An 18,843-nucleotide genomic window follows, 5' to 3' on the forward strand; every position below is an offset into this window, starting at 1 on the left:
TGTACTGTAAAAAAAAGTCAGTAAATTAACGGTAACAAACGGTAAAAGACCAACAGTTACTGACCGTCATATCCAAAAACATCTCATTACCGTAGGAATTACATGGAACTATACCGTAAGTCGAAACTGCAAAAAAGTAAGTAAATTTACGGTAGAAAATTGTGAAACACCAACAGTTACTGACCGTAATATCCAAAACATTTTGTTACCGTAGAAAATGGGCAATAGAGCGACACACAGTAGCTATAGCTATAGACAAGCACACACACTCACACACACCTTAGAAAAAACAGTTACCTTAACGTTATGTTTTTGTACTGAGGAGAGAATCCAAGCATTGACATTGAAGAAATACATCGGGTTTAGAACCGATGACTTTCTTGCTGCTTTTAGTAAATATTGCATCTTTAAGCAACATTTACAACATTTTAAATTAAATAAGTCCCTTCTTATTATGTTTTATACCGACACTTTAAAATAAAAGTCATTTTAGAGCATCTACCTGCGCAGCGCACACGGATCCTCCCTCTCTCTCTCTCTCTCTCTCTCTCTCTCTCTCTCTCTCTCTCTCTCTCTCTCTCTCTCTCTCTCTGTGTCTTTCCCCCTCCGTGCCCCCACATTCATTCATCAGGACCAATTTTCATTCAGCCCACGAATCAAGACTGCATACAAAAAGATGCGAGAAGCGAAGCAGAGGTGTAGAGGAGCCAAACGGAGAAGGGATCCGAAGAGCAGCGCGTGTTTGTGAGCCGGATTGAAGGTCTGTGTGTCACTCGTGGTTTCATTTCGGTAATGAAGGGTTAGGTGGAAACATTGCGCGTGCTTTTAATCCTCTTTGAGAAGCATGATTAAGTGGTTAGATTAGAGGGGTTTGTCTCCATGATGCAGCGGAGACGACCTTTAATCAGATGTGCACATTTGTTTGCCATGAAATTAACAGCCTGAACCCAAATGGTTTTATCAGTCTGGTCTCATATACTTTTTTTTTTTTTGTCTTTTTGTATTTATGTGAACACAAAACACTTAACTCTGAACAATATTTAATACATTTCTAAAAAATTATATTGAACAGTACAAAAAGAAGAAGAAGAGTTTGGGGGGGGGGTACAATAAAGGTTGTAAATAAAATATAAATTGTATCTACACATTTTTGTATTTGTACATAAAAATACACATAAAATTTTAGCTGAGTTCGCTAGTAATACTTCTCAAATAAAAACATGAAATCAAAGTACAAAAATTATGAGAAAAGGATAAATCTCAGCAGTGACAAAATGTTAGAATTGTAGATTTTATTGGTATTTTTAGGCTTTTTAGATGGAAAAGTATAAAAGGAGTTTTTCTGGTTAATAATTGAAATAAATAAAAGGTCACCTTTTCCAAGTAATGCAATAAAAAAGGGAAGAAGGAAATAGTTGCTGGAGGTTAAAATTTAACAGTAAATGAATTTGAAAAGGTTTCTAACAATGAAGCTTCTCTGAAATCTAAAAATGGGTCATCGGTAAAGAAGAGTTAAAATGTTTGAAATATATAAAGTATTTGTAGATGTTTGGTGAAAAACATCTTGAGTAAGCAAAGACAACAAATAAACTTTCATCTATTTTGTGGCATTTATTGTGATAACAAAGTTGAAAAATGTTAAGAAACTTATCACACTTTCTTTTTAGAAAAACATAGATGTGGCTCAGTGACAGATCAGGTGCATCGTATATCAATCATCAATCAAGTTTATTTCTATGGCACATTTCAGCAATAAAGTATGTAAATAAAATATAAATTTTATTTACAAATGTTTTATTTGTACATAGAAATAGTTGTTCAAAATGTTTCACATCATAAAAACGCAAAATTACAAATATATGCAGTGGATACAATCCTTAACACGTCTTTTGCTTCATCGTCTTTCCCTTCGCTCTACTTCTGTCCACTGTTGAAAAAAAAGTATACTACAGCCACAAAACTTTTTTTAAACAAACAAAAAAAAAAGTAAGACAAAAAATCTTCAAGACAAACAATTTAACATTTTGTCTCTTAAAATAAAACTCAATCTCTGGCCCTTTCACCAGTTGGATTAGATTATCTATTTGTTGCTCTAAGCAGCCCAGTCGAATTTTATTTATTCATTTTTCAAGTATATTATATTTATTGACAGTGGGGAAGAAAAAGGTTTCAAGCAGAAACAGCAACAAACCAAACTGTGTTATCAGATTTGTATCACAATTCTTATCACTATAAACTCCTTTGCACCAATACAAGAACAAAGAAAGATTTCACATTTATTTTAAGGAGGAAGTTGTTTTGTTAAACCTCATTTCATCTAAACAGCGGTATAAACCTGGCTCTCTAACATTTCTCATTAAGCTCATTTAGAAATCCACAGTTCTTTGAGTATAGGTTGCATGATGCGGTGTGAAGTCATAAAGAAAACTTTGTGAAACAAATTGCAAGTTGTTTCTACATGTGATAATTTACTCTGCCAGAAGGTGGTTATTTTTGTTTTCTACTTCCCCAACATAAACTGCAAGGAAGAAAGTAATTTTGCACAACAAATGAACTCGTAAATTCATAAGTGGGTGACTGTTGTAACAAAGAAGCATATTGTTTTCAGGTAACGATCACATGTTTGTGTCCTTTTGTTACCGTGACATAAGCTGTCAAAGTGGTTAGTCTATAGTTCTTGCTCTACTTTCAGCTTAGGTTCAAGACTTCCTGGTTTCACTAGGTATGCAGACCTGCCCCAACAAGTCCTCATTAACTCTAATCCTCCAAATTATTTCCAGCAGAGTTTTTTAATGTCTAGGTGTCATTTTTACAATAAATAGAAACAATAATAATGCTAAGTGTAAGCATAAGTGCTTTTATTACAGCAAATTTGAATGCGTTTCATTTTGCCAGTAATTTTGATGTTAATGCTAACTGCTAATTGTGACCAAAACATGAAGAAATGATTGTTCATCTGTTCTTTGCAAGCTAAATATGAATTCAGTTTTTTATTGTTGTTTTTTTTTTTATTATGAAAACGGATATTTTAGGAGCCCTACTTCGGTGCTCTTGCTCATCATGAATATGTCGGTCTTAACTAGAACTCGACATTTCTCATTGAGGTGACGATCTTACCGTGAACAAAATTCATTTAATACTGATAGTAATAATCTCCGCCCACTTAAATTTGGGCCATTTTCTGTCGACATTTATCCACTCACTGGTCACCAATGGGTAACTAATGTCAATTTGGTAGCATAACTTATTTTATCACGCTGTTGTAAGTACGCTGAAAACAAGCTAGCTTGTCTTAAAACAGCCAGATAAATGCGGGTAGCCATGGCAACCAGTGAGCAGACTCTTTCTACAGTGAAGTTGCGTGCGCATCCGCTGTGTTTACATACAAATAACTCCAGTTAGTAAGTCACTGCAGTTACAGCAGTTAGTACAGCAGTTCGTAGTTATACGGCACTTTGTTTTTCCACGAAGCAACGTGTTTAAACATTGTTTAATACTGGCACCAGCTATAAAGAGGGAAAAGGTGCTACAAGGATTTAATTCTAAAAAATATATTTAAAAAATATATATAAAATGTTCTCCATTTAGGGGATCAATAAAGTATTATTATTATTATTATTTATTTCAATCTGTATTCTGTCTGTTAATAGGTTTACGTGGCATAAACCTAAAGTAGCACATAAATGGAAACATTGTAAAAAGCTTAGTTACACTCATCTTTTACGTGTTTCAGCTCTTACAGTGGTGATGTGTGGATTTCAGTGCTATGATGAATGGAATGTGCTTTTGAAGTAATTAAATCTCATGAACCACCAGTAAGGCTTCAACCTTTTTCAGAGCAGCATGCAACATTAAGATTTATCTTTCTTCACTTGATCCTATCAGCTAACTTTGAAGCCTCAAGTGAAGACCCGGAGGACTTTATCTGTAAAAACGAAAACCACTCAAGTGATAAGGAAACTGGCAGAATCTCAAGTGAAAGCAGGTCTAGCGAGAAACGGGTCGTAAAACAGTAGATTTCACAACTGATGCCCCAAATAACTCATCTTGGAGTGACACAAGTGACAGGACCGTTTCCCATGTCCTTTACGTGTGCGGGCAACCAAAACCTGGCACAACTGAAGGATGCCGAGTCCCAACATGTCGACTATCTTGTTATATGACCCATTTCTAGAAAGGTGATGGACAGCCTAATCCCTTGTACACTTTTAGCTGTTTTTCAGGTCCAGCTGTTCTGTTTGCAGCTTTTTACTCACTGGGAGTTTGTTTCCTGCTTAGGCTATCGGTGCTTGGCTGTGCCTGTCACTGTGACCATTTGTGCTGCAAAAAGCTAGAGTTCTCTCCCAGGACCGACTGTGCAGCGCTCAATACCCCATGGTGTTGGCCATTGTAGGCTAGTGACTATCCCCTCTTTTGTACACAGACTCCTTTGAGAAATTGCCTTAGCACCCAAAGAACCTCTGCCTCATTTGCTTTCTATCCCCTCCCTCATTGCTCCATGTGCTTGGGGAGATGAATGAGACTAGCCTTTCTTTTCTGTGTCCACAGAAAGGATTATAAGAGTTCCTCCATCCTCCTCCAGACATTTTCTTCACTGTGAATTTAAAGAGCTGTGATGGCCCTGGGCAGATGTTGCAGAGGTTTCAGCAGAGCTTTCTTTAGCTGCCGTCGAGAGGAGCAGAGGGACAACGAGAACAAGGTACGTATACATAAAAAATTTCAGGTCCATACAAATTTAATTGTCAATCAATGATTTATCAGATTAAAATGAATTCCAAGCAATTTAGACTTTCTCAGGGTTGTAGTTTCCCACCATCCAGAAGAGGGCGCCTCTGGTCATTTTTAAAGCTGCAGTATGTAATTTTTATTTTAAAAATAATTTTTTTTTACTTATTTGATGAAATATGGTATGAGACAGATAGCCTGGGGAAAAAAAATCAAGTTTCTCCGCCTTCTTTCAGCGCTCCCAGGGCTAATAAGAAACACCCAATCAGTGTCAGGTCTTATTGCTGTCAATCACCCCCATGTGGTGCTGCTCATCCCTCCCCCGGCTTCACCGGTAGTGAATGCTCAGGCTAGTTAATATGGCCACTGACGACGGTGGATAAACAGTTTTCCAGTTACATTAAGTTGTTTCTCTACCACTAGCACATTTAGCAATAAACATGAGATTGATTGACAGCACTAAGACCCTCCTCCTGGCTCTGATTGGTTGTTTTTGGTTGGGAGCGGTGTATTTGTTCAGCCAGCAACAGTAGTTCAGAGTGAAGATTGATCTTTTCACAGATTCTCTGTTTCATCACAAACCATCACAACATGGCAACAGTTACCATGTATGTAAAAAGACATGTTTTTTATAAAAGCTGCGTACTGCAGCTTTAAGTGGAGTCAGTTGATATAGGAATAAAAATGGCAACAGCATACCAGAACGGAAAAGTGAAATGGTCCAGTCTGGTGTGGGATATATGATGCACTTTATGCGGTTCTGTTTTGAAATAAACACTTGATTGTCTTTCAGCAGAGGTTCTGCATGATGGAGCTACATTAGCATGCTATGAAAATTAGCCTTTATGTTATGGAAAGAAGGTTGGACCTCTTACCACAAGACAAAACTCGGGTTTTTGAGAAAATAGCTGCTTATCAATTAATTTTTAGTCGATAGAGAAGGTCAATTAACAGTAATTCAGTAAAAAAAAAGAAAAAGAAATGATGAACGGATGTATTTATTATTATTATTTTTAGCTTTCTCTACCAACCGCTCAAAGTGCTTTACACAAGAGACACGTTCGCCTAGTTGCATGCACAAACCGAGACATGTTCATACCACAATACATAGACCAGTGGGTGACTTGGCTTTAAGTGCCTTGCCCAGGGCCACATTAAAATGTGGCACAAGAAAGAAGCTGGAATCAAAGCCACAGATTCAAAATCCCAAGCAGCTACACTTGCCATTGAGCAACAGCTGCATCACAGTCAAATTCACAGTGATATATTTCATGTTCTTGTATCTCTTGATTTTGATTATGGATTACAGCTAATGAAAACTCTGCAGTTTCAGGCTTCTTTGGCATGAATTACTACAGGCCTGGGGCCCTGCTGGAGTGGTGAGGAAGCCCAGGTTGTTTCAACAGCAGCTTTTCTGCATTGTTAGGTCTGGTGTTTCATCTTCCTGTTGACAATACTCCATTGCTAGCCGATCAAGAACAGTGATAGTTACAACAGGTATTGGCATCTTTGGCAGTGTGGGCAACTGCTAACTCCTGCTGGAAAACAAAATCAGCATAAAGCTTGACAGAAGAGGGAAACGTGAAGTGTTCTTGGTAAAACAAGTGGATTAAAGCCAGCAGATCAAATGTCTAAGTAGGAGAAGTCCTATTGAACATGATGGAGCTTGTATTCTATGTCCAGGACAATGAGTTCTTTAAATCTTACATTTGGACCTCTGTGCAGTAGTCGAGTCAGTTTTGTGATGTTGCCTCTGGTTCAGGAGAGGTATAACTCAAAGAATGCAACATCCTGTTTTATGGATCTGTCAGTGTGTGGTGGATCTTGAACCACTTAATTCAGCTAAAAAGTCCATATCTGATGCATCTGTCCTGAAGCTCCAAACTCGCATTTAAATTAGTTGTTTCCTTGGTATTTGTCTTTTTTTAACCACATTTTGTCCTTCCACTTAACTTTCCATTAATATACTTTCATACAGCACTCTGTAAACAGTCTCCTTTCATATAATATTCTAATTGTTTGCTGAACAAATTATTGTGTTTGTAATAAAAACACTACAGAAGTAAATGTTTGAAATATAAAGAATCTTCATGTCATATTTGTATGGCTTTCCCCTTTTTATTTTTTAAATAAGTGAAATAAACTTTTTTGTTATATTCTAATTTATTGAGTTGCACCTCTGTAAATTTACGGACCTTAGCTGTTTTATTAATGTTAAGGATAACTTAAAGTATTGAGCAGAACTTTTATTCCCAGTAACCACAGATTAATAGTCTACAAACGGTTGAAATCTTCAAAAACAAATATTACAAATAAGTTTGTCTTCTGTTAATCACATTTTAAATTAAAAACGGTCCGTTTTGCTTGTCAGAGAGTGCTAAAACACTAATAAAAAGGTGATGAAGATGTGATGACTAATGGTTCCAGTTTGTGCCAAAAACAATGTAGAAACTGACAAGCCTTGACAGGTTTTGCTAGATTTACCTGGAGTACAAAGAGAAGGAGAATGACGATGTCCTATCATTTCCATTGTAAAAGTGCAGGTGTGTTTACCTGAGAAAATATAAAGGGATGTTTTAGTTGAGCTGTCACGGTAAGGAGCACAAAGTCAACAAGGAGAGAATGTTTAAAATCTTTCACCTCACTTACCTGCATGACCTGCATCATTTTTATCTAGAAACCTAACAAATGATGATCTTATATTTTTGCCACAGCGCTCAACCTGCTGGTGCATAATGGTCACTGTTGGGGCCCTAATTTCCGTCTGCTGGCTTTACATTTGGCTGGTCATCTTCAACGACCGAGATGATTTTAATACGTGAGTGATCACAACAGGAAACCAAGGACCCATTCTTGCTTTTTTGTTTTCAGTGGTGGCTTTTGCTCTGTTACCCGAGTCCTAATCTCTTCTGTTCTATTATTAGGTTGTTATTCTCCCATCTTCACAAGCACATGAACTACTTCATGGTGGCCATGATCATTTTTGCCCTGTTTGCCAGCTACTGCCTTCTTCTGGTGGTGAGAAGCATCATATCAAATTGAATAAAATTGGATTTCTTCAACTGTTTCTGTCTAAACGTAAACATTTTATCTTGATTGCAGCTTTTTGCACTGGTCCAAGTTGTCTTACGAGAAAATCTTGACTTACACTGGATCCACAAGGTAGAACAAACCTTCACTTGTTCAACATAGAAGATCAGATTTAAACACAGCACTAACTATCACATTTTCTTTTCTGATATGCAGGCTTTGATATGTTTTGGAGTGCTGCTCATCGTTGCTATGATTTCAGCAATGACCCTTAAACAGCCAGAAGAATGGCATATTGTTCCTCTTTCACTTCAGGTACAGTGAGTGTGTGGATCATCAAAGTTGGGGATTCACCTGATCAAGTTTTTTATTTCTTTGCCATTTTTTTCCAATGCCTGTTGTTATTGATATTACATTAACATAAGAGAAGCAATGCAATGTTTCTTGACTCTCTAAGCGCCCTTATATCATTTTACGTTTATGAGACTTGAAAAATCGGCTCAATGATTGTTTCGTAACTTTTTTTCACCCTTTGATGTGTCATATATCCTATAATTGACAGAAAAATCAGTTTGACAGGCATATAAAAACTTAGTTGCATAAATATGCACACCCCTAAACTAAAACCTGATTGAAGTTTGATTCATTTCCACCATACAGTCTTCTTTGATAGAAATCAATCAGCTGCAGACACTAGCATCTTTTCTCTGCTGTTATACGAGTTCCTGATAAATCAGCTGTAACATATTTTAGGGCTTGCAGATAAAACCTGAGAAGAAATACATTTTCTGCTTTATAAACTTAATGCTACAAATAAAGCAGGAAGTGCAGCAGCCAACAGTTTTTCATTTTGAAAGACTGTAAATTACTGTAACTTGTGCATACTGTTTTTAAAATGCAAATATGTTTGAGTATGACCGGAAAATGCAAATCGACTTCACACTTCAGTTTGCAGTTTTTTTTCTCCAAAAGGCCTAAAGGGCATGTGTAATGTCTGTCTCATTGAATTTTAAAGCCTACCTTTATTATAGCCATTTACATTTTCCGTTTCTCACTAAATTATTGTAATAGTTTTTATTGCCAAGCACAATGTAGAGGTTTAACTCCAGACTCCAAGCTGACCTTTTTATTTTTTTGTTCTCTCTTTGCAGTACACGGCTCCTTTCTTACAATTCGGTGCTGTTGGAGCCTTGACCCTGCTGAGCTGGTTGGTCTTCCAGTCCTTCAACCAGGTCCAGGAAAGTGAGTTTCACATCCATGTCAGTAAATAAACACATGATTCATCTGCACCATTGCATAGACTGATTTCATGAGACATAAATTCAGTTGCAGGATTAGTCATTAAATAATTTGTAATAGTTATGAATCACGAAGTGACTACTCATGTGAGGGAATGTGAGTACATTATGCAACATTTAGAGCCAGATAAGCTTAACATGCATTTCAGATCTGCTTTGTTATTACAGATTCATTTTGAACTTGCAGTTCAAAATGAATGTAAGAAAAGGAAATTAATTTTCTTTAACAGCAACACTCAAATCTTTTACAGCTTCTGCCATTCTTTAAAAAATGAAGGACAAATGTGGGTGTTTATTTTTAAAGGAATAAAACATTTCAGTTCAAAATACATTTCAGTTTGTTTTTCTACTTAATCCATATGTACGACACCAATTTGGTATTCTTCATCCCAACGCTTATCCTCACTTTTTATTGTTACATTTCTTTATTTTTTACCAGAATGAGAGAGAAAGTTGGACACCTGTTTTTCTAGCACATTAGTAAACAAATCCTTTTCAACTATGACAAGCAACACAGTAATGGCTGTTTGTGTCAGTTAGAAGTATAATAGTAAAAAAACAGAAATCTCTGTCACAGTTTCATTCTGATGCTGAGCCAAAAGTGACAGCAGGAGCCAAGGTAAACATGAGGCATTGCGCAACATAGGACAGTACCTCCTTTAACCTGTAAGATGAGATTTTAAATAGTGTTTTTTTTTTTTTGACAATTTGTCAAAAAACATGACATTTTACATTTTGTCATGAAGATTAACTGCTGAACAAACAGCTACCACTTTACACATGCTTAGCAGGTTTTCTAACAAACAATCTCTCCGTGTCAAGCGAAGCTCGTCTTCAGGAGCAGATGAACAAATTGCCATAAAATTATTTGGAAAAACTTCAACTGCAGTTTGAGATCTGAAGAGGTTGACTCTAAAAAAAAAAAAAAACGCTAAAACTTTTAGCGAGCTTTGTGAATTTCTGTGTTTTTTCTCTAAAATTCAGAATGATTGGTTGGCTTAAACTCATCTATATTTTAGAAATGGGTTTTGCTTGGACATTTAATTTAACAAGCAAGTAGCTTTTGAAAAAAAATTGTGAATACATTTACAGTCATGGTAAAAACAAAAAAAGCCCTCTATGATTTATAATGATTTATATTTAAATAATCAGGTTTCTAAGTGTTTCAGTCTAAGTCCATTAAAAATGCCAACTTTGCAATAAAAGTGTCATTATTTACAAAATCATGCAAAGTTGGCACTTTTAATGGACTTTTAATGCAACTTTTAGAGCAACTTTGCATTAAAAGTGTCATTATTTACCAAATGACACTTCATGACAACTGTCATAAACGTTCATAAAGACTTCTTTATGTTCATGACTGGTGTTATGTCATGTTTATGACAGTGTCATGTTAGTCTTATGCACAGCCCTTCTAATAAAGTGTTACCAAAAATTTTTTTCTGGATTCTAAGTTCGTTCTAATTCCTTTTCTGGGTTGCAATAATATGAGTCTCTGCATAATAGTCTAAAATTAACCTAATATTGGCCTAAATAGTGAATACTCTACAGTTTCTAAAAAATAAGCTAAATAATGACTAATAAACTAGAATCTCTGGATTTCAAGTTTGTTCTAATAACTTTTCTGGGTTAAAAGTGAGTGCTCCACAGTTTCTAAGAGGAAAGGACACATTATCGCAAATGGCAACATTCAGACAAAACAGTGGGCAAAACAAAGACATGAGTGAAAGCGGTGACGTCACAGGGCCATGAAACAACGTTGCTCAGCCTGCCGGCAGAAGTCCTATAAAGATGTTGTTATCGAGGAACATCCTTGGGAGCGCTCAGCTCCACAGCTGCATGGATAACAGGAGGGGGTGAGGTGGGACGGAGCGTTATGTTTACATATCTTCAAGGAGATTGGAAACATGCTGCCCTTCCAAGGCAACATGGGGAAAGCCAATTCAGATACAGAATGTCTTTGGTCGGGTAGATTATAAATTTCAATCTTCCCTAAAGTCTCTCCGATACATCTCAGTTCCCAATTATCCAGATTAGCTTGGTCGTTCCACTGAACCGAAACTAGCAACTTCTCCAAGATTGATTCCATCCCATTAGTGAGTTTTAGAGTCCTCAGCTGGGCTGCGAGTCTCAGCAAGGCTCACATCCAACTTGTGTCTCTGTCCACACCACAAGTCTGAGCGTTCGCTATTTCGGCCAAGTCCGTCACAAATTTGTCAGTAAGCCAGGAATCCGCAAGCTCCAAACAGCAGAAATCCCGTTATCATGAATAAATCCAGGCTAATCCCGCCGGGTGTGTCCCCGCAGGTCAAGAGAGCTCTCCTGTGCCCAGTCTTCTCGTCAAGAAAATTTGATCAATTGCATTGAGAGATCGGTTGACCAGATCCATAATTTGTAGATTGGTAGGATGTGCAAAGAAAAGCTAAAAAAAATATAGAAAAAGACAGGACAAAACAGAGCAGGCAGGACAGGCAAGGGCAGGGAGGGACAGTCAAGTGTAAAACAAGCAAACTTCTTCATTTATTTAACATTTATATATCAACCTACTTTTTGATTAATGCAGCTAATAATTAATTGACTACTTGACATCACTCGTACATTATGTATAGTTTGTTTTTGCCAATAATTGACTTTAGTGAAAAGTGGTGAAGACAGTATGTTGCAAAGATGAAATCAACGCTGACATCCTGCTGCTAGTCCTTCAAACCTCTAAAGATGATAGTGTGAAACCATACACAAACCTACTCAGCATAAACAGTTGGCTGTCTTGTTTTCTTTCCAGAATCAAAGTTCCTGATTGCAGCATCATTCCTTATTTTGTCGGCATTCATCTATCTGTGTCCCCTGCTCATCCACTCACCCTGTTTGATCGACATAAAGGAAATAAATTTGACTAAACCAGACCTCTGGGGCCACAGAGGAGCACCAATGGTGAGCATCCTTTTGAACAAGACAAAAACTTAAAAATAAACAACCTGCATGGAAAGAAGTGCAGTAATATTTAACTGAAGCTTCTTATTTATTTAAGAATCAATATTGATTGTGTGTTGGGCAACAACAAGGCATTTTTTCTTATTTTTGAAAGTGTTGCACCGTTGCAAGTCATATGAGGGGCCCCATATGGCCAGCAGCTGCAGCCATGCTCTGCTGCTCGATCAACAATAAGCTCCATTTAATATAATGTGCACTGAGTTTTGTGTGCTCTCACAGCCTCAGGGTAGTTTGTGCAAAAAAAGTTTCTCACTCATATGTTCTGACTGTGTTCAGCTGGCACCAGAGAACACCATGATGTCCTTTGAAAGGAGTGCAACAGAGTGCAAAGTAAAAGTATTTGAGACTGATGTGCAGCTCAGGTAGGGTTAAATTGTTTACCGCTTTTATTCATTTTGCCCTTTAATATTTCTATTATCATTTATCATCAATGCTTTTGTGAGGATTGTTTGTAAATGTGGCAGATAAAAATGAAGCATTTACAGGAGTCTCAATAATTATTGTTTGTTCATTTAGCAAAGACGGAATTCCCTTTCTGATGCACGACAATAAGAACGAATTCCTCAAAAGAACAACAAATGATACACAAAAGATTTCTTGTGGCAATCAGGTGGACATAAGCAAGCTGCAGTCTCTAAATGCAGGGAAATGGTTCATAGAGGTGAGTGCTGCCTCTGATATGAGCCTTGCTACAAGTTTGAATTTTAAAACGAGCAAAAAACACTAAAATGATCTGTCTTTCCAGAACGATCCTTTTCAAACCGTTCACCTGCTCAACAAAAGCCAGAGAGAGAGAGCTGAAATACAGACTATTCCTACACTGACGCAGCTTCTAGACCTCGCCAAACTGCACAATATTTCCATTATATTTGACTTGTATCGTCCCGAAAATTGTAGTAACACTAATGACACTGAGGACACTGTGAAAGTGATCTTGGATTCAGGCATCAACCACGAATTGGTAGGTTCAAATGTCCTTGCAAGTTTGAAAACATTTCATTTTGCAGGATTTTAAAGTCTTGTCTTTTTCTAGATCTACTGGCTTCCACCACAAAACAGAGAATATGTGAAGAAGACTTCAAGCTTCATCCAGGTGTACAACAATACAAAAGAGATGTCTGCACAAAATGGAGCTCACCTTAATGTTAAATACAGTGACCTGTCTGCAGATGAAATCAGGTACGACCTAAGAACAAGATGAAAACCAACAAAAAAAACACTTAGATTGTCTGCAGATACTGTTTTTATTGGGTTTGGCATGCAGAGTAGTGTAGTGAATAGAAGCATGTCTGGACAAGGTGCCAGTGCTTTACATGTGAAACTTGGCTCAAGGGGATACAGCCGAATAACGTCCCGAACCTAAAGGGGTGTTGTTAAACGGATGAGCAGTCATAAAACATTTACTAAGGAATGAAAAACAGTGTTGCAACATGTTTAAAGGAGTTCATGAATCGGAGCAGTTCACTGACTTTTTGGAAGTGTTGCGATGCAGCAAAAACATTAACCGCTGCATTCCTTTGTGACACTGGATTTTCACATTTATACAACAAAACTTATTATTGATCATGTTTACATTTGCATGCCTGGTCATGCCTGTGTGGCATGTGTCCCCAACGATCAACACAAGCTAAATCTCTGAGATTTCTGATCTGGAAACTTTTAATTAAGAGAAAATAAACTGATACTGAGAAAACATTTACATTTAGTTTAACTTGTTGTGCTTTTGCACCCCTGCTGATAAACACCCTGGGCAAAAGCCCATTTGGCCAATATTAAATATTGCCACTTATGAGAGGACTATTTCTAAAAGAGCTTCACTCTTAGGGCCATGTCTTGCTTGGCTTAGATGTTTTCTGAATTTGCAGCGTGTTGTTCATGGCTGAGGAAATCCACCTGATGACTTTAAGATCATTTTCTGATCTCTTTAGTTCTTTAAGTTCATCTTTAGAGTAAACAAACAGTTTCTTTTATTCTAAAGAATCACAAGGAATATTAAGTCTCAATGTCTGACACATTCATTTCATCTTCATTTTGCCTTCATTTGGATCTAAAACATAACAGAGACTCTAGCTACTGCCCTCTTCTGGCCAATTAAGGTTAGTTTAGTATATCAGTAGATCCTTAACTTTTGTCAGATGTAAAAAAAAAAATAAAAGTCTGTAAAAGACTAATACAAAAACAAAACAGTTTGAAAAATATTGATCAATATTTTGGTAGTTTAGATTTAAATGCATGCAAAGTGTGCAAGGAACTTTTTTATGGAATAGATGATGAAAGTCGCATTGCCTTGACAGCAATGTGAGTCTATCCACTTCTGCAAATCCACTCTGGATTAGATGTGGTAAGACTACTGTTGTCAAGGCAAACCGTAGTTTAAATAGCCCAGAAATAGGATACAATGAACCAAAATTCACTGAGCGAGATATAATCCACGTTAAACTGAGGATGAAAACAGTGGCTGGTGATTGACTGTAACATTTGGTTGTTAAAAACCCACGCACCCACTATTTGGCATCAAAGTTGTTTATGATGACAAAATTGCTAAAGGAATAGCTACGACTTCAAAGCTGCAACATTTTCCATAATACTGTATGTAGAGTTTATAAGTCCTTCTAATGAAATGCCAGACAAACGTCTGATTGCTGTCAGCGAAGAGTAAAGTGGCGGCACCCTGAAGGAGCTACTCTTTCCTCACTTATGAGTCAGACAACTATGACAGTTGATAGTTGCGAAAACACAGGCAGCCATGTTGTGGAAGCTTAAGTTTCATCAATCAAGACTGTTATTAAGGTAGTGCTGTATTTATACCACAGGTGACACAGTGCAAGAGGCATGTTTGTAAAGCAGCAGACTGCAGGCTAGACCTGAGAGAGGTCAACTAATTATATCAACTTATACTTTCAGAGTTTATCTATAAACAACAACAGGACAATACGGTGCAATATTTTTGATTTATGGGCCAATTTTGTAGATACTTATTCTATAGTTTCCTTAGGTTTGTGTGTTAAAATCTAAAAAAAAAGGTAATTTTCACAAAAGGCTGTAATAAAATACATGCCCATGCCTATTTTGGGTTACTTTCTGGTGGTTTTCTTTGCAGTTTTCTAATGTATTTACATAAATCTTTAAATCGCTAAAAGACCAACTTATATAGATGTGCCAATTTGAAGCATTTTAAAGACAATTGGAAATGTACAATGATGTAAAACAGGATTTTGCTCGCTTTCAACAAGATTCCTTGTTGAAAGGTTTCACATCATCAAACAATTCTAAATATCACATTAAGATAAAATATTTAACTCCGTTTTTAAATTCCATTTGCAATAAGCGATGCAATATTAAAATTCAGCACCTGAGGGCTGATTTGGGTTATTGTTGAAGACAAGCTTGGGTGCTGCTGGTATTCATTCTGATGCTACTGTGACACGAACCATCCACCTACACTGTGCTGCAGACCAAACACTCCTCCCCATAGCAACAGCAGGATAATAAGCAATGTCACAGTGCAAAAACTGCTCAGTGTTAAGCAGATGGTTTTAATTTTGCAGCTGGGTCATTCATTTACACACAGTTACAAACATACTTTTACTTAAATACACACAGTATGGGCATTTATGGTTCCTGCTTTGAATTTATTCCTAGTTTATGGTATAACCCATCTGCTGCCTTTATGTGTTTACAATATTACAGTCCTGAATGTTCTTTTGTACCTCATGCTGAGTTTATATCCGACAGGGACCTTCGAAATGGCGGCGTTAAAGTGAACATGTATGTGGTCAATGAGCGCTGGATGTTCTCTCTGCTGTGGTGTGCAGGAGCCAGTTCAGTCACTACTAACAACTGCCAGGTGTTTAGCAAAATGGAGCAGCCTGACTGGACCATGGTGAGTGATGTGCACACATGCAGTAACAGCGGCTGCTTGTTTGTTCTTCCCACTCCAGCGGTTTAATTATCAACTGATCATCCAACACTTTCATGGTTCCGTTTTGTACCACTTCTTTCTGAACTCTGTGACCCTGGTTTGTATGTTTCAGGCACTTTCTGTTTATAGAACATTATGGATTTCAGTAGATGCTGCATCCATTTTGATAATGATTGCTGTCTTTGTCTATCACCGGTAAGCTAACTGCAATTTTTTTTTTATTGAAAAATGTTGATAATTTTGCACTAATCTTTTTCTTTGCGTGTGGCAGGAAAAACAAAAGCTCCCATCACAGAGAAGGTAAAATTAGTTAAAAGAAAATCTACACATCATCCTACATATGCAACCCTTACTTAATTTAAATATCAACTAATCTACTGCCTGTTTTCTTGTTTTAATAAATTAATGTCACTTGATTAAAGCTGCAGTTAACAAATAGATGTTACTACATATTTGTTGTGACAGTATAAGACACATAATCTGAGAAAAGCTTGAGCTCTTCTGCCTTCTACCAGTTCTCCCAGTACTAACTGAAGAAACACACCACTAAGTCTGAAATAACCAATCAGAGCCAGGAGGAGGTTCTTAGCGCTGTCAATCACTCTAATGCTCGTCTCCTCCCTTTGAACGCTGCCTCCTCACCACAACATAGCCTGCTACGAATGCTAAGGCTAGTTAGCATGGTCACTAATGACGGGAGATAATTGGTTTTACTGTAACGGTAAGCTACAGTACACTTAGCAGCGCATACATGAGGTGGATTGACACGCTAAGACCTTCTTCCTGGTTCTGATTGGTTGTTTTTGACTGGGAGTGGTACTATTGTTTGCAGACCACAGTAGTAGCACTGGAAGGAGGTGGAGGACCTTGACTTTTTTCATAGATTATCTGTCTTATAACATTCTGTCACAAAATGGAGGCAGTTTTAACAAATCAATCAATCAATCAATCAATCAATCAATCAATCAATCAATCAATCAATCAATCAATCAATCAATCAATCAATCAATCAATCAATCAATCAATCAATCAAATAAATTATGGTAATATAAATATGGAAGAAACACATTTTTGTTAAAGTTACTGCATCTTTAAGCCCAGGTAATATTCCCACCTTAAGCGTTCTTAAGAATTTCAATTTTTCTTGCAGCTGAAACTTTTAAATAATTTTCCTTGTCAATAACAGGTATTGATATATCTTTTTTTTTCTTTCTGTACCATGAAGAATCAACGCTTTTGCCTCTGATGGCCTCAAATTTAGCTTGAACTTCGACAGGCATCAGAAGACCTAAAGCCATCTTGGATCCATTTCTGGGTCACCACAGCGGCTTAAAGCTTCATCAGGGCTAAAGAAAGAACTAAAGTGTCATCACCACACATTTTTGTATTAAGCTGTGAAACAAGAAATTATTTTTTACTGGATTTTTAAAAAGATTTTATTCACATATCATTAATATGCCACTGGATGGCGTTTGGTTGCAAGGGTTTTTACGTTTAAAGGTTTATCTTTTTGCTAAATAAAATACAGTGCCTTTGACCTTCTGATTGTATTAAGTTCTGAACTGCTTTCTCTTTGCACTATATTTTTGTACGATATAAGGAAAGCTACGAATAAGCCTGAAATGTTTCATAACCTTGGTGGATTTAGAGTTTACATTTTTACAAGTCCAAGTTGTCAGATTTCCTATCAGATTCAAGATGAGACTCTTGACTGGGTTACTCTAAAACACTATTATTAATGCCAGTCAAAAAAAAAATCACATTGGTAAAATTAAAAGACAACTTTAAACATAAGTCTGCCATGAGTATGAATCATTTTGAGCTAAACTACAGCTCCACTACGCCATAAAAAACATATCTGTAACCTGAGCCAAATTAACCAAAATGTTTGTTATTTTGTGTGTGTGCTGCTGTTTGAGTTGTATTCTGTGTGTAATCCCAACACTTTATTCTCAGGGAATAAACAACAACAACAACCCAAATTTGATCCATTTTATGAGTTAAGAAGAAAGTATGAAAATTACAGAACTGTCAAAATCTCTCCAATATGGGGTCCATTACTTTTGGATCCAACATTTATCAGATTTTTGTGACATAGAAAACTGACGATAAAATATTTCAAATGTTTTGACATTTTTCAATGTGGCATGTCTTGTGTAAAATCCAGTCAAAAAAAGGATTCATTTATTTTGAATCTGATTGACAAGAAATAAAGTTAAGACATTGTAATAGGCTGTGTTCGTTTTCAACCTTTAAGCATAACCAGTTTGCAGAAATGAGACCTTTTCTAAATTTTTACAGTGAACTCAGAAAGATTAATGAATCTAGATAACTGTGATAACTGTGATGTACATTATTTTTTATAGAAACAATAACATTTGTATAATTTTCATTTAAAGGTGTGTTTTGCACTGAATTAATATTGTACAAAATTACAATAAATTTGGTGGAATAGCTTTTTTTAAAATTATGTTAATATTTTTTTAAATACAGATTTAAAATAAAAACAAATTAATCAATTTAAAGCCTTGTATACAGAGTATGGTGTTTTTCATGCACAGTATTATTTTCTCATGTTGTAACTGTTGTCCTTACTTATTGAATATTGTTTTTGTTGTTACTGTTTTACCTTTGTGTAAATATAAATGCTCACACGGAACTTGCTGCTGTGACACTGGGATTTCCCCACTGTGGGGCAATAAAAGATATTTCTATTTTGTTAGAAAAATAAGTAAACAATAAGTAAAATAAAAAATACAAAAAACACAAAGCAGTGAGTCGGACTACTGGCAACCATATTGCATGCTGTTTAATGCACCAATAATTAGACCATTTTAAACAATACCCGGTTTTATTTATCTTATTGAAGATCTAGCT

The 18,843-nt window shown here is 36.5% G+C and overlaps 1 protein-coding gene across 2 annotated transcripts; it reads left to right on the forward strand.

Annotated features, from left to right (window-relative positions):
• Positions 1 to 43: 43 nt before the first annotated feature.
• Positions 44 to 18,326, forward strand: gdpd2 (glycerophosphodiester phosphodiesterase domain containing 2). 2 transcript variants are annotated; one of them, XM_008420761.3, is made up of 16 exons: positions 44 to 136; positions 4,549 to 4,699; positions 7,440 to 7,543; positions 7,650 to 7,743; positions 7,828 to 7,887; positions 7,972 to 8,070; positions 8,907 to 8,997; positions 11,836 to 11,984; positions 12,321 to 12,406; positions 12,561 to 12,705; positions 12,790 to 13,005; positions 13,078 to 13,223; positions 15,780 to 15,927; positions 16,079 to 16,161; positions 16,238 to 16,266; positions 17,192 to 18,326. In XM_008420761.3, exons 2-16 carry the CDS (start codon positions 4,616 to 4,618, stop codon positions 17,230 to 17,232), a joined length of 1,575 nt encoding a protein of 524 aa, XP_008418983.2. In that variant the 5' UTR covers positions 44 to 136; positions 4,549 to 4,615; the 3' UTR covers positions 17,233 to 18,326. The 2 variants fall into 2 exon arrangements, with proteins under 2 accessions (XP_008418983.2, XP_017162590.2); XM_017307101.2 differs by lacking the exon at positions 44 to 136 and adding an exon at positions 650 to 760.
• The last annotated feature ends 517 nt before the right edge of the window (positions 18,327 to 18,843 follow it).

This window comes from Poecilia reticulata, chromosome 10 (assembly GCF_904066995.2).
Source record: "Poecilia reticulata chromosome 10, P_reticulata-male-v2, whole genome shotgun sequence".
NCBI classification, from domain to species: Eukaryota; Metazoa; Chordata; class Actinopteri; order Cyprinodontiformes; family Poeciliidae; genus Poecilia; species Poecilia reticulata.

Excerpts from the sequence above, each read along its gene's own strand:
- gdpd2 (XM_008420761.3), top strand. The coding sequence starts at position 4,616 with ATGGCCCTGGGCAGATGTTGCAGAGGTTTCAGCAGAGCTTTCTTTAGC. Across the intron at positions 11,985-12,320 it reads GCCACAGAGGAGCACCAATG|CTGGCACCAGAGAACACCAT; the intron begins GTGAGCATCCTT and ends GACTGTGTTCAG. Across the intron at positions 16,267-17,191 it reads AAGCTCCCATCACAGAGAAG|AATCAACGCTTTTGCCTCTG; the intron begins GTAAAATTAGTT and ends TGTACCATGAAG.